Source organism: Simochromis diagramma, unplaced genomic scaffold (assembly GCF_900408965.1).
Source record: "Simochromis diagramma unplaced genomic scaffold, fSimDia1.1 OVJJ01000483.1, whole genome shotgun sequence".
NCBI classification, from domain to species: domain Eukaryota; kingdom Metazoa; phylum Chordata; class Actinopteri; order Cichliformes; family Cichlidae; genus Simochromis; species Simochromis diagramma.
The window spans coordinates 8,079,475-8,095,034 of NW_024386835.1; the positions used below are offsets into that span (position 1 = coordinate 8,079,475).

The window sequence follows — 15,560 nt, forward strand, 5'->3', positions numbered from 1 at the left end:
AGTATGATTACACCTCACTCTCAAAAACTTTAAATGACATCACATACCCTTCTTCTATAATCTCTGTTTGGAGGAGCCATTGCAAAATTATCCTGGAAAATAATAATAATATAAAAATTATTACAAAAAAAAGCTCCTGAAATACATGCAGAATGTGGTTTGGCAATAACTTGCTGAAATAAGCAAGGCTGTCTTTTAAAGCACATTATCTGGGTTTGGCATTGGTTGCTTCACAAAAAAAAAAAATCATAATTTTTGTGTACAATACAATCATGAACACTGACTGTTAAATTATGTGCTTGTAGTGAGATAAATGTTTCTCTCTGTTATTGAGCCTGAAGGATGCAATATCTCCCCAAAATTAAAAGATTAGCTGTGTCATGCTAAGCTGGCATCAGGCCTGACTATGTTTTATTGTCTTTATGGACTACAGAATTAACAGCAATTTAGTTTTTGTGTCGCACACAGACAACATCACACAAGCAACCAGTAAATAAAGTAAGAACATAACGCATTAACACATTTATCATTGGCAGCTTAGTCCAAAAATCTTCACGTTATGTAAACAGCATCACATACCCCCCTAATGTTCTCTCTATATCGAGGATCCGGCTCAAAATCATCCTGCGAAGCAAAATTAGCAAACACATGTTTAGACTATAGGACCCTTTTATATTATCAAGAGGAGGGTTCTATTTTAGTTTAGCAACTAGACTTTTTGCAATGTATTCATGATTGTGTAACATAGGCAGATTGTAGTTTGCTAACATCTTGCTAAAATAAGCAAGGTCTTCCATTAAAAAGCATCATCTCAATGATGGCATGCATTGCCACACCTGAGAAGATAGCATTTGAGCTCTTAATGGCTCCTTCCTTTTTAACATGATGGTATCGGCCACAAACAGGAATGTTAAAGTTTAACTCTGTCACCAGCAGGAATGACTCATGTTCACTGTCTTTATGCACTGTAACATAAGGAGTCATAATTTCTTTGAGGTGTGACACATAAATAGCCTCATACACTAAACGCAATGTTAACCTCCTAAGACCCGAAGTCTGTCATGACATGCATTTAAATTTTTTCTTTGCTATTTGGGTTTATTGGGACCTGATGAATGTAAAAACAAAGAATTACCAGATTTTTTTTTTTACCTCATTTTTCTTTTTGAGAAAAAATGAGATCCACATATGAGGACATTGGTTTTAAATTTCAATAGAACAGTGGCAGTATAATGTCCTCGTAAGTGCATATCAGGCCCTTGTAGAGAAAAATTAAGTATTTTGGTCTAGACATCCCAAAATGTGATGTCCACACATGTGGACGCCAGGTCCTAGGAGATTAAACATTATGTAATGCTAAAATGATCATTGACACCTTTTTCATTGTGTCTTTTGTCAGCTCAGGATTATGAAACCACCATCAATATCCCAATAACTCATTGCTAAAACCTTCACCCCATCTGAAGAATATCACATACCCTCCTACTGTTATCTGTGTATGAAGATTCCACATCGAAATCATTCTGCAAAACAAAAATTGGCAAAGACATGGTCTGTTAGACACAGTCTACAGGGTCCTTCTAACAATATCAGAAAGAAAGATCTGCACTAAAACCAGCCCAGTTTAGCTCTTGGCATTTTTGATATAGAGTCATGTTTGTGTCTTTTGTTATTTCAGCATTGTCTTGCTGAAATAATTTAAGACTTTCTTGAACCCGCCTTGAATATTATCTGTGAGAAGAATCCACATCAAAACCATCCTGCAAAAACAAATTGGCAGCAATGTTCTATCAGACAAAGTTCAAGCAGGCAAAGTTTAGCTCCTGGACTCTTTATTTAAGGCCTCTTGATCTTGTAATATGTGCAGAATTTGGTTTAGCATTTAATGGGCATAATCATGATGGTGGGATATGTTCCTCTAAAACCTAGATATGTTGTTCGGCATTGGTGGGGCCGTCACAGATATACACTTATACAGTGCAATACCATCATGAATGATAACTTGAACTGTATGCCGATCACAAGATGGAAGGTTTCCGTTTCATTTAGCCTGAAGGTACAGCACCCAAAGGGAGTCTTAGTGCTGTTCTGAAAAATGAGCAGCAGGCCTAAATTGGGTTCATTGTCCTTATGTACTCCTAAATTAACAGCAATAACTAGAATGCAGGGCCTCACATAAACAGCATCTTGCATTAAAATATTCTATTGAAACCTCATGCATTAAACCCATGATCTTTGGCACCATGCCCATCCCCTCTATTATCTTTATAAGAAGACCACACCGTACCATCTACGCACACAAGGTCATTCCCGAAAAGTTTCCATTTGTCTAAATGACATCACGTACCCTTATTCTGTTATCTCTGTATGGAGGAGCCATCGCAAAATCATCCTGAAAAATAAGAATGTGCAGAATGTGGTTTGGCATCGTCTTGGTGAAATAAGCACGTCCCTCCTTTAAAAGGAATGATGTGGATCGCTCTAAAAGCTATACATATTATATCGTAATCCAATGCTGTCACAGAAACAGCTTTTTAAAACGATTTGTTTTTAATGAGATTGATAGTTCCTCTCTTAATTAACCTTGAAAAACATTGGGTTAAGCAGAACTTCAAAGTTTACCATTGTCCTACTAAGCTAACAGCCAGCTTGACTTTGGTTAACTGCCTTTGTGTACTACAGAATTAACAGTCATATTTACTTTTTCTGACAACCAGACAGTTAGTAAAACCAGTATGAACATGATTATCACTGACAGCTTATTCATTGCTTTCATCTGTTATAAGAACACCATAACCATTGTCATTCATAATACTTCCACCACCTCTGAATAATATCACATACCCTCCGAGTGTTATCTCTGTATGGAGGACCCGGCTCAAAATCATCCTGCAAAACAATATTGGCAAACACATTTTCAGTTACATACAGTCTGCAGAATCCCTCTATTAATAAAGGCATTACATCATGCAGCATTTACACTGCTCTCCCAGGCACCTTATCCATCACCTCTCTTATGAGCTAAGAATTATAGAACCACCACCAATGACCTCATTCCTAAAACCGTCACCCCATCTAAACAATAACACATACCCTCCTAGTGCTATCTGCGTATGAAGATGCCACCTCAAAATCATCCTGCAAAAGAAATTGGCAAACATGTCCAGTCTAATAATGCCTGAATGACACTTCTAAACTGCAACAAGGCCAGTATATCACCCGAGCTCCATGCTATGGCTCCATGCTCATGTAATATGTACATTTATGTAGCACAGCATTAACAGTCATAAGTAGTTTGTTGAGTCACACATAATATCGTTCTGTGTGAGACAATTTAAGCCTGAATGCATTAAAATATGATCACTTTGTATTAACATTATAAGAATACCATCTCTATCATCTGCCCAGCACCAGTATGATTACACCTCACTCTCAAAAACTTTAAATGACATCACATACCCTTCTTCTATAATCTCTGTTTGGAGGAGCCATTGCAAAATTATCCTGGAAAACAATTTTTTAAACACATGAATACAAAAAAGCTCCAAAATACATGCACAATGTGATTTGGCAATAACTTGCTGAAATAAGCAAGGCTGTCTTTTAAAGCACATTATCTGGGTTTGGCATTGGTTGCTTCACAAAAAAAAATAAAAAAAAATCATAATTTGTGTACAATACAATCATGAACACTGACTGTTAAATTATGTGCTTGTAGTGAGATAAATGTTCCTCTCTGTTATTGAGCCTGAAGGATGCAATATCTCCCCAAAATTAAAAGATTAGCTGTGTCATGCTAAGCTGCCAACATCATCACACAACCAAAGAGTAAATACAGTAAAAGCATTATGCATTAACACATTTATCATTTATCAATCTTCACGCCATGTAAACAGCATCACATACCCTCCTAATAATCTCTCTATATCGAGGATCTGGCTCAAATTCATCCTGTGAAGCAAAATTGGCAAACACACATTACTCTGCAGGGTCCATCTAATAAAACCTCAAATGAAAGTTATAAAAAAGGTCAGTTTTGCGCCTGGTCTCTGATGACAGAGTCATGGTTATGTAACATTTACAGAGTGTAGCGTGCTATCAACTTGCTTTAATAACAAGAGGCTTTCTTTAAAAGTCATGATCGGGATGGTTGCTCCAAAACTTGCATATATAATGTATCATTGGAGCTGCTCTCACAGATGTGTGGATCAACCATACTGTATGTAATAGCACCATCATGAGTGCTGGCTTTTCAACAGCGCACTGATAATGAGATCAATGGTTCATTTCATATTCAGCAAGAAGGACCCAGCATTCAGAAGGTCCAAAGCTTGTTGTGTCACACCTAAGCAGCCTCGTAGAGCTGAAATGTATTATGCAATAACACCAGCACTACTGGCAGTTTATCCATAACCTTTACTATTTGCTAAGGACACCAGAACCATCATAAACCCACCACAGCCTAAAGCCGTTCTAAACATGATCACATACTCTACTAGTGTATTTTCTGTAAGGCTGATCCAGCTCAAAATCATCCTGCAAAACAGCCCCCCCCAAAAAAAAACACCAAAAACATGCTCAGTTTACAGACTCTTTCCCACAACAGGTCAGGTCAGCACCTGGACTCTTTAAAAAGAGAGTCCTGCTCATGTAATATGTGAGGAATGCTGTGCATTATTTTGCTGAAATAAGCAAGGGCTTTCTTACAAAAAAAAAAAAAAAAAAAAAAAAAAGGCATCCTCAAGATTGTGTCATGTGTTGCTCTGAAATATGTTTTTGTTCTTCAGCATTACTGGTGCTTTGAAAGACGTGGGGATTACTCCTGCACTAATGCACTCCATCATGATTGCAAGCTTTTGAACTGTGTGCTGATAACAAGATTGATGGTTTCTCTCTTATTTAGCCCGAAGGTACAGCACCCAAAAGGAATTTTAAGTTTTACCAGTTTAGCTCAGTCAAACCTTCTCCCCATCTTAAAAAAAAACATCACATACCCTCCTAGTGTTAACTCCGTATGGAGGATCCAGCTCAAAATCATCCTGCAAAATGAAATCGGCAAACACGTTTTGTTAGACACTGTCTACAGGGTCTTTCTGGTAATACCTGAAATAAAGACTTTTGAACTGTACGCTGATAAAACGATGGATGGTTCCCATCTCATCTAGCCTGAAGGTACGGCACCCAAAAGGAATTTTAAAGTTTAGCTCTGTACTGCTCTGTCACCTGCAGACTCATGTCTTTATGCACTGCATTATGTAGTGACATAAGAGTCATGATTTGATTTGTCACACATAAATAGCCTCATACGCCTAAACACAATGTTAATGTTAAACATTATGTAATGCTATAATTATCACCGGCAGCTTATCCACCATCTCTTTTATCAGCTAAGGATTATCAAACCAACACCAATAATATCATAACACCTCATTTCTAGAAACCTTCCCACCAACTAAACAACATCACATACCCTCCTACTGTTATCTGTGTATGAAGATTCCACCTCAGAATCATCCTGCAAAACAAAATTGGCAAATACATGGTCTGTTAGACACAGTCTACAGGGTCCTTTGAATAGTGCCACCAAGTAAAATTACTGAAAACATTCTGGTAGCTCACTGCCCAGACTGTCCTGTATTTATAAAACAAAGTTTTGGTTATTCATAGATTTTTTTAAAAGTTGGTTATAGATAAATATTTAAAAAAGAAAAATTAGTAGTAGATAGAAAAGCTCCTCTTTTTTTTTTTACTAACATTTAACAGTTTATGTCTTACGTAACTGCTTTGGTGTAGTGAGAATGGCAATGGTGAAAGTCTTTAAGCTGTAAAACTTATGAAAATACAGTTAAAAGTTTCATTCACATTTTCCAAAGCCAGATTAGATTGGAGTCTTTGCTAGGCCATTTCTGCCCCCCTCGCCTTATGTTTAACATCGCTTCTCTATAAAACTGTAAAATATCCTGCACCTTTAGTGGTGCCTACACAGTGGGGGGGCTTACCCATGCTGTGCGCATCATGAGTGACGCTTGAACTGTACCACTTATGCACAGCTATGAGAATACCATTAACTACCCAATGCTAATACTACAGCACCATCATTTCAAAAGCACCACTGCATATCCTCCTAGTGTAATCTCTGTGTGGAGAGTCAAAATCATCCTGCAAAACAATATTGGCAAACATGTCCTCAGTTGCAAAGTCTACAGGGGTCTCTCTTTTAATAAAGACATTACAGGATGGAGCAGTCTCTCAGCTGTGATCATACATCAATGCTCACACTGCAAACTTAGCACCCAGTGCGATGCGATCATCAGCGTGTTAGCAACCCAGCTCACGCGGTGCATCAAAGCTCCTCGTCCCATCCCCCGTCAGAAGGGGGGGGGGGGGCTGATGTGAAGCTACAGGAATCCGCCCCCGCACAGTACAGTATCCCATGTCCACAAACCGACCCACAACATGAGCACAAGTTGCAGCGCACAGAGAGGAGTTAGAGATGAGGTGGGAAAGGGAGAGATGATGATATTGAAACATCCCTCAGAAAGATGCACACATGTGGTTAGAGGACTGAGGTGGACAGAGGTGGATGGATGTAAAAATTAAGATTAAAACAACTACTTACCAGTTTTGGGCTCTTCTTTGCAGGTGCCACTCCTGTGAAGCCAGACAGAGAAACAGAAGGAAAAAAAAAAAAGAGAAAGAAAAATGTTACCAAAGGAGTTAGAACATTTATTTCACATTAAAATAAAGGGGAAATTAAAAAAAAGACATGGGTGGCGGAAAAAAGATTAACGCAGACTCCCCAACATTGTCACAACAGAGCAAATCTAGCTCTCGTCTCATTCTCTTTCCTTTCCTCTCTTTCCCTGCTTGATTTCATTCGCTCGCCCCTCCGTGGCTTACGTTTTGGAGGAGGGGGGGGGGGGGGGGGGGGAGCAGGCAGCGCGATCTATCTGCATCGCTGCCGCGGCCAGCGTTTTGGCTTGACTGGTGCGGCAGAAGAGCGCGGCCAGCGCCGGGGGGGCTAACCCAGCGCTCCCGAGACCCTGGCTACCCAACGGAGGCGCGCACAAGTGAGCGTGTGTTTGAGGGAGGACGAGTGAGAGTTAAGGGGAAAGACAGGATCCTGGAAAGCACCTAAAGCGAATAAAAAGAAGATTGTCAAAGAGGAGAAAAGCAAGCTTTGCTCTGGAGTTCCTGGCCGTAGCATTACCCATGGAGAAGGAGTCCAAGATATTGAACACTAAATTATAGGCAACCGTCAGTTCCCCTCTTACTGAGACCATCTTCCTGTGTCCGCTGAGCACCGCGCTCCGCTGTCAAAGGCTCCAACATCTATAGGCAGTTGGCGCGTCCTCCCAGTCTTTCCCTTCCCTGCTGCCTTTTCCTTTTTTTCCTGTCCCTGTTCCTTTCTCTCTCTCTCCCTCTCTCTCTCTCTCTCTCACTTCACTGCACACTGTCCTCCCTCCCTCCCTTTTCTTCCCTCAGCATCATCACCCTCCCTCCCTCTTCTTCTTCTGTACGCTCCATCCCAGCCTCCCCTCCCACCCCCACATGCTGGTAAACATCTATGCAGCTACACATGCACTCTCACAGGCAGGCTTCCGACACAAATCAAGGTGTGCTTAAAGTATGACAGCCACGCTGCTTCTGCCCAAGTGAGCAGTGACCAGAAAATATCGTTTGCAGCAAGATCGTTGTACCCGACAAAGCGCGCGCACAGACGGAAAAGACTGACAGATTACTGAAATACCAACACAGCTCAGCTCCGACCAGGTAAATGCGCTCCTTAAACACATCGCTCCCTCCCTCGGCTCTGCGTGAAAAAAGCGGCAGTGTGAAGTCACGGATATGAGAACGCGTGGAGGAGTGCGCGAAAGAAAGAAAATACAAGAAGTGTGGTTTTATTTCCCTCTACAACGTTACAGTTCAGCAGCGAGTGGAGTGCTGGCCAAACACACGCTCCTCTGACATACAAAAGATGTGTTAAAGCACGCACAAGAGTAGGCTGTGCTTCATCTGCGAAAATGGGCCACTACTGTGTGTCAATCCTTTAGGGAAGCTGAGAGGATAACATCTTACACACACACACACACACACACACACACGCGCACACGCACGCACGCACGCACGCTCTTGTCTTCTTTATCTCTCAGACATCTGGGTTCATTCACAACTGACAGCTCCAGCTGTGTTGCGTCTGCAGTTCTTCCTTCTTTCCCCGCTACTCCCCTTTTCAAATCAATAGGAATCGTTCATTCAGAAGTGCGAAACAATCTGATAAAAAAAAAAAAAAAAAAAAAAAAAAGGATGCATACTAGACATAATCCCACTGAATCCCAAGGTTTTCTCTTTGGACCGAGGAGGCTGTCAGTCAAGGACTCAGGACAGTGTTTTACTATCCTTCATCTGTCCACTGCAATTGATCTGCCGCTGCTCCCTCTCAGTGCCTCTTAGAGGCTCTGCAGCCACACAAAATTCAGAATTTCATAATGTGCAGCACATGTTTTTTGCTTGCTTTTTTTGATTAACAGCTTTAAAAATTGAAAGACAAACTGAATATGTTTGCTATTTAAACAATAACAACATGACAGGCGTTCATTTTTGTGCTTGCAAGCTGCATAGCGATATTTCTAGTCTTTTAATGATGCTGTGCTCTAATTAGTTGCAAGATACTCCACTAGGTGTTTTGACAAGCGTGCCACAACTTCCTCAGTCTTTTGTTGCCTTCGACTCAAACCTCACTTGAACATCAAATTCCAGTTTAATAGACTGAAATCTGAAAGTGCATGAATTCCATTTAGTTTATGCTTTTGTTTAATATTCCAACTTTTTGGAGAAACTACATCGGATAGGAAAAACTGAGATAAATCAATTATTGAAATAAATGTCGGTTTCAATCATAAAGAAAATAAAAACAGGGAAAACACAACTGTGCAAAGGTTAGCTTTACATCTGTGTGCGTCTCTCAGATCAAAAGGGATTGTGGATGTTTGGGCCAACCTCCGGTCCTAATTACACACACGAGGAGGGAAAGAGCATTTTTAGACAGGTGGGCAATTTGGCCTGGCCGGCAGACTGACAGCCTGAGTGAGAGAGCTCAGCTAAATCCTCAGCGCCTCCAGCTCTCAAATAATGGACCAGAACCACTGTGGGCCCTTTTGCTCATTTTACTCTGCTTAACAAATCTTAAACACGAGTGGCACGAGACTCTTTCGTAAGAGCCAATAATCCAACTACTAGGATTTTTCTTTTTTATGATTGGAGATATCAACAGAGCGGCGTGAATTTCAAAGACAGGAAAGTAATGAACTCTACTGCATCTTTGAGGACTGTGACAGATTCATTTAAGTAGCTTGAAGTAATACTTTTGTTTGATTGCCAGAGGAAATAAAACACCTGAAGTTGAGGGAAGATGACTTGGTTTTCTTTTCATATGAACACCCTGAGTTCACCATGACAAAGAATTTTAGGCAAAAACTAGCACAGTTTAAAGTAAGAACTGTTACTAACAGAATCAATACATAAAAATCGAAGCACTGACACACCAAGTCAAAATCTGTGTGCAAAAAATTCAGCAAAACAAGCTGCCAAAGGTGGGTACAGTCTGACAAAAGGCAGTACACCTTGTACACTACCCTGCAACAGATAGGAACTGTTGCACCAACCTGGCAACCCAGCAGTTACTAAACGGAAGCCATTACTAAGCAGATTATGTTGTCTGTCCACAGTGCGTGTCTGTGTGTATGTGCTACTAGGTCTCGGCGAGGAGTGATGGCTTCCAACAGGCAGGTCCATCTGTCACCGTGGCGACAGTGCCTGGTGACCGTGGGGAACTGACAGATGGTCTCTAAGCAACGCTTGTTGTGGTGAGCTGCTTTCTGCTGTACAGTGAAGGAGTGAAAAGCTCATATCAGCCGTGTCCATCGGCATCCTGAGTGTGACAGTCATGCTAAGTGCAGCGTTACTGAGGATCCTTCTATGTGTGCCTGTGTGTAAATAGAGAAATTACAAGTGCCAGTGTGGCTAAATAGCAAAGATGACCAGGTTGAACAGGTTAAAAAAAGAAAAAGAAAACGCAGTGGAAGGTAACAGGTTTCCTTATGGGGAAAGAAACTGTCCTTTTTTCCCTCTTTAAATTAAAAATGGTGAACTGGGGAGTGTTTCTCTTCTAGAACTTTTAAATCTGGGGTGAAATCCCCTCCTCCCACAAATGCACACATCCGCCCAGGGGAGACCCCAGCGCAAATTATCTGCGGAGCATTGTCATGGAAACAAAAAGATGGTGCAATGTTGGAGATTTACGACTCGCCCAGTGGCTACAGAGGTGTGAAGACATGGGAGATTGGTATGGGCTCGGAGAGCGAGAAAGGCTCACTTCGTCCCCGCCGTGCAACAAGCAATGATTCACCAACTCGAGCCCCTAGCGAGCCAAAAAAACGAGCAGAGGTGAATCGTGGGCACCCGGTGGGCAGGCTGCTCCCGCGATCATTGCTTTTCTGAACTGCAATGCTGTTCGTTATGGTGCCACTGGAACGTTCAGTCAGCAGAATTTTTAATGCGAAGTGGGCAAAAATACAACACTTCCTGCCCATACAGTGAATTGATTTCCTGCTTTAGTCTGTGCAGGGAGCCATCATCAGCGTTTATCTCTTTCTAATGGCTGTGTAGAAGACTGGAGACACTAAACGAGTCTTATGAATGTGCGTGCCGGTAACTCTGAGTTTGTTTATGTGGGTTATGCAGTTTCACATAATTGTGTTCCCGTCTATCAGTGTGCGCCCTTAAAGAAAACAGATCCGTGGAGTGCTTTTTGACAGGAGGCACTTACAAGCCATCAGTGCACTTGCCCACCATTACGCCAATAAGAGCCATCTACAGTGACAACGACCCACTTGGTGTTTTTACCTTCATACCTTCCTTAATCCTAAGGTTACCCTCCTTATGTTCCTTGCATGCTGATGGAAAACACATAGGGAAACTTGTATTTAAACTGTGATTGTCTTTAAGGGTACATGAAGTCACCTGCATGCTGCATAGAGATAAATAAGGGGATTTTGCCCTCTCACTATAACACCAAGGCTTCGATTACAGTCTTTTGTGGACCCGGACATGCTGGAGACACCACATCTCCTGTAACTTCTCTGACGTCCGTTACCTGGTTGGCAGGCACGCGGATGTTTTCACTGACCCTTGTGGTCGCTTTCAAATGAGGAAATTTACATCACTCGGTCCCAAGTGAACTCTAGTGGACTTGTGAATGCTGTTTCTAGGATGATTTGTAAGTGAATGCTAATAGAGTTTTCCAAGGAGCCATGCAGTTAATCTAAAGTCTTGGACACGTCTTTGGGCCCCTCATTTATTCAAAGGAAATAAAAGAAAGTAACTTTACAGGCAGCGGGGGGTTCATCAAATACTTTGACACATGAAATAATTTAAACCTCTTGGCTGTTTCACTCCTGTAACCCGTTGCTTGCTACGGAGAGAAAGGGTCCATATCTCACTTTGAGAGCAGAGACGCAAGAGGCCTGATTGCCAAGCAGGGACTGTTGTGTCACTGATGATTGATGAGTCATGAAGTAGAGGGAAAGAGAGGAAAAGACAGAGAGCAGAGCATCATGGGGGTTTCTACACTGCTCTTTCATCATCTCTCTGATCCTCTGACATCGTTCCTGCCACCATTTTTTTTCCCCTTCTCCCCTCATCTACTGCGGCTCCAGTTAATTAAAGGAAAAGCCTAAAGCCTTGCCCCTACGGTAAGGGACTCTATGGGCTCTGTTATGCTTTACGGGTTTTTTGCTGGCTTGTTTTTAGGCCTTTTGTCCCCTTAGAGGAAATGGTCGCAGCAAATCAATACAAAGTTGTTTTCACTGATTAGATTTATCCTATAATTAAACCTTTCCACAGTGGTTTAAGAGGTGTCTTTCAGCATGACAATGTCCTCATCCATAGAGCTTGAGGAGGTTACTGAATAGTTTGCAGACTATGATGCAAATGCTGGTAATCACATGATATACCTTTTACAGTCACCTGATCTCAATTCAATTAAATACCATTGAGTGACTTAACACGTGTTGCACAGCATTGTCCACCACCATCAAAACACCAAATGAGGGAATTGATTGATATTTAATGCTTTAAAAATAAGAAATTCAGTAACCTATTTTGTTCTGGACATAAACTGCTGTGGATGCTGGCAGGAGGCGGCACTGAGACAAGAGCACGCAGAGCAGAAGGGAGAGAATTTTCTCCTCTAATGTTAATTTAATTGGAATACCAGAGGAAAGCGCCATCAGAACATATCAACAGCCAAGGCATGTTGTTTTTAATTTGTTGGAAGAAATTTTTAATTTGTTGAAGCTTCCGAATCAAGAACGTCACAAAAGCCACTGTATCCAAACCTTTATTATTAACCTTATGATATTTTTGTCCTCCTCCTTATTTCTAGGACATCAAGCAGAGCTTTAATAATCCCTCTCAAAGAAAAAAAAACTACCAAGAAATACATGGAACTGTCAGCTTAACGACATTCAAATGACCATTTTCATTATTTCATTGTAATTAGTATAACAGATTTCCACATTTCCAAAACTGTCCCTTGTATCTGGGCTTCTCCACTGTTCATACAGTCACTTTAGCATTCGCCTTGACCACAGTGGTGTTGAGAACTCCCTTTTTATGAGCCAGTTTAAAGTATTGTTTTCCTAAGTCGTTCCTCACCTCCGGTTTCCACCATTCTTCCGCCTCCCCCTGGCCCGTGCTGCCAAGCTGCTTCCTGAGCGAAATGTGGGTAAAACCTACGCTTACATTATGTTGTCAGATTACAAGTAACAAGCTGTGTCTGTGCTGTTAGTCGATTACTCACACCCTCATCGGGCCTGCTTGTTTGCAACCCTATGCTCATTTGCGCTGCCATTAGTAAACTACATTAGGTTATTATTGAGCTGAAGTGGCTGCGCCTGTGTTTATAAATTTACACTGTGTTAATAGATTACCCAGAGGACTTTCCACTCCCATTGCTCCCATTTGCCCTGCTTAGTGAATCAGGCCCTTAATGTAAGTTGATTTTTCCTTTAATTTGTCATCCAGAGGTACGTATCCTTCCCCCTTCATGTACATTGGTATGACCAGTTTGCTGCTAGCCCAGCCCGCATTACCGTGCATTCCTGCCTGGATTTTCAAACAGGTAAAAAATGAAAGAAAATAATGCAACTCTGCATCCATGCTGAGACAAATAGACGTAATTCTTTTTTTCCTGAGCTGACTAATGACACGAGCTGCCGGAGCTGCTAGGAAGCTATGTTTCAGAAAAACTGCACCGAAACTAGTTTTCACTGACAAACAGCTATACAACAGGTGTATGCACTCCTATGGACAAAAGAGAGTGGGGTAATGGAAATTAGCATCTATGCAACGGCAAGACATCAGGGGCCAAAATGAATTATGCTGGTGCATCAGTGGGGGCAGGAGAAGACAGGCAGGGGGAAATGAGCCCATTACAGGAGTGTAATTAGACAAATGAAAGCACAATGGATTACGAAACCTGACTGAGGTAATAAATCATTCCTGCGCGCTTATAGGAAGTACATGACAGAGTGTCAAGTGTCTAAAACCCACTATTTAACCTACGAAGCACTGTTAAAGTGTCTCCACGCTGACCCGTTGCTCTTCCTCCAAATCTATTGAATGAGGGAGAGAGGCAAGTGAGAGGGGGGGGGCATACTGTTGCACGCAGCGGCTTTAACGAGTTCGCTTCTTCGCGCGCTAGTCCTCAGGGATTGGCTCCCATCTTTACGTGGGCGAGCAGGTGTGAATCTCCATCCTGGCAGTGGGGGAACAGAAACGGAAAAGGAGGGATGGAGGGGCGGAGGAGAGGTGGATTTCCACCAATTAAGGCTGAACCAGAGTCTTTCTGCCTTTAATCTATAATTGGATGCATGATCATGAGACTGGCTGAGTGAATGCCTGTAAGCAAGCAGCGTTTGGTTGGAAGGAGAGAGACACAGAGAGAGAGAGGGAAGCAAAGAAAAGACGTATGTGTATTATAAGCAAAGCTGACATCAGGACCCCAATTAGAGGCCAGTGTGCTTTGCTGCTACTGGTGGAGTGATCCTGATTGAGACAGCAGTGAAGAGAGTGTGAGCAGGACAGTAATTAAGGCACCATGACTAGAGCCTTAGATGATGTGCTCCCCAGAGTGTAAATGTAAAAAAAAATAAATAAATAAAAAAAAGAAATACACATGACAATCGAATGATGAACAGCAGCGCACACACGCAACACACACACACACACGCAACACACACACACACACACACACACACACGCACACACACACACACACACACAATGTGCAGCCTAAACATGCTTAAAGACTCTAAAGGATGGGAAACGTGTGGGAGGAAGGGATACACAGTGGGACACTGTAAGCTTTGATGGAGAAAAAGGGACCCAGGTATTCGCTCATTCTCTTAAACTGATTTAGCCAGCCATAAGATCTAAACAAAGTCTACTCATCAATCCTGCCACAAAAAGGCCATAGGAAAAAATGATTTGTCCAGTGAGAACACATTGGAGATGCGATCAAAATGGTGCTAAAGCAAACATTCAGCGAATCAGCAGAGAATTAATTAGGGGAAAATGAATTGTCAACTATTTTGTTAACTTCAAAGTGTCATTGCTTAAGTTATTTATCAAGACAATAAACATCAATAATCTGTGTCTTCCAGTATTGCAAAGGTCAGAATTTGCTTTGATAAAATTGAAAAAAATGATCAAAAGCAAGCTACACCTCACATCACGATACTAGATTGGCGCTACATCATGCTCACATACCAGTATCCCTAAAAGAGCTGGAATTTAGTTTTTGGGTTTCATGTGGTTTATTCTTGACTAGCTAGCACCCAGGAGAGAACCACTGCTGTGCACCGGGTATTTTTAGTTGTCTTTGTGAGTTTATTCTGCAGGCTGCTGTCTGTTTAAATGAAAACTCATTATATATTGATTTCAGATTCACGGCCAGAAAAAAAAACATCTGAGGATGTCTGCTTTATTTCCAGGAAACTTAAACTTACATTTTCTTTCCTTCTTTTTTTGATAACTTTTATTCTTGCATAGACTTCATAGCTTCACAGCTCTCAGAATTCAATTGTTGGAAAGACATGAGATTTCTCAGTACTAATGTCAACATGACTGGAGTATTGTCATGAGAATTTCTGATGTCTTGCTTTTAGGAACAGAAACATGAAAATCAACATAAAATGCAGTCCAAAGTCACAAAGACTGATTTAATTTGAAAAAAGAAAAAAAGTTTAGACGAAGAAGGTGAAGAAGTAATGTAATTTGTACCTTTGCTGTCCTATTTCTACGTTAAAAGTTAGATATCTGATGTTGGAGCCATCAAGTCAGCGGATCACTTTCTAATAATAATCTGAAGGAAATGTGTTAGTTTCCTGCTTTTGTATCCACCCTTTTGTAAAAACTCTAGTGCAATAAAAGCCACCATAAAGCGCATTCAGTAATGTGGGTTCGCTTAAAATGCTCCTCATACTTGATCCATACCA

The 15,560-nt window shown here is 41.4% G+C and overlaps 1 protein-coding gene across 1 annotated transcript in view; it reads right to left on the reverse strand.

Annotated features, from left to right (window-relative positions):
- Positions 1 to 15,560, reverse strand: part of magi1b (membrane associated guanylate kinase, WW and PDZ domain containing 1b) — an 80,596-nt gene that overhangs the window by 24,796 nt on the left and 40,240 nt on the right. Inside the window, exons 13-23 of the mRNA XM_040028552.1 lie at positions 6,620 to 6,651; positions 5,471 to 5,515; positions 4,995 to 5,039; positions 3,907 to 3,951; positions 3,460 to 3,504; positions 3,094 to 3,138; positions 2,845 to 2,889; positions 2,348 to 2,392; positions 1,479 to 1,523; positions 580 to 624; positions 48 to 92 (exon numbers count right to left, since the gene is read on the reverse strand). Coding sequence (XP_039884486.1) covers positions 48 to 92; positions 580 to 624; positions 1,479 to 1,523; positions 2,348 to 2,392; positions 2,845 to 2,889; positions 3,094 to 3,138; positions 3,460 to 3,504; positions 3,907 to 3,951; positions 4,995 to 5,039; positions 5,471 to 5,515; positions 6,620 to 6,651 — 482 coding nt within the window. The remainder of the gene's footprint in view (positions 1 to 47; positions 93 to 579; positions 625 to 1,478; positions 1,524 to 2,347; positions 2,393 to 2,844; positions 2,890 to 3,093; positions 3,139 to 3,459; positions 3,505 to 3,906; positions 3,952 to 4,994; positions 5,040 to 5,470; positions 5,516 to 6,619; positions 6,652 to 15,560) is intronic.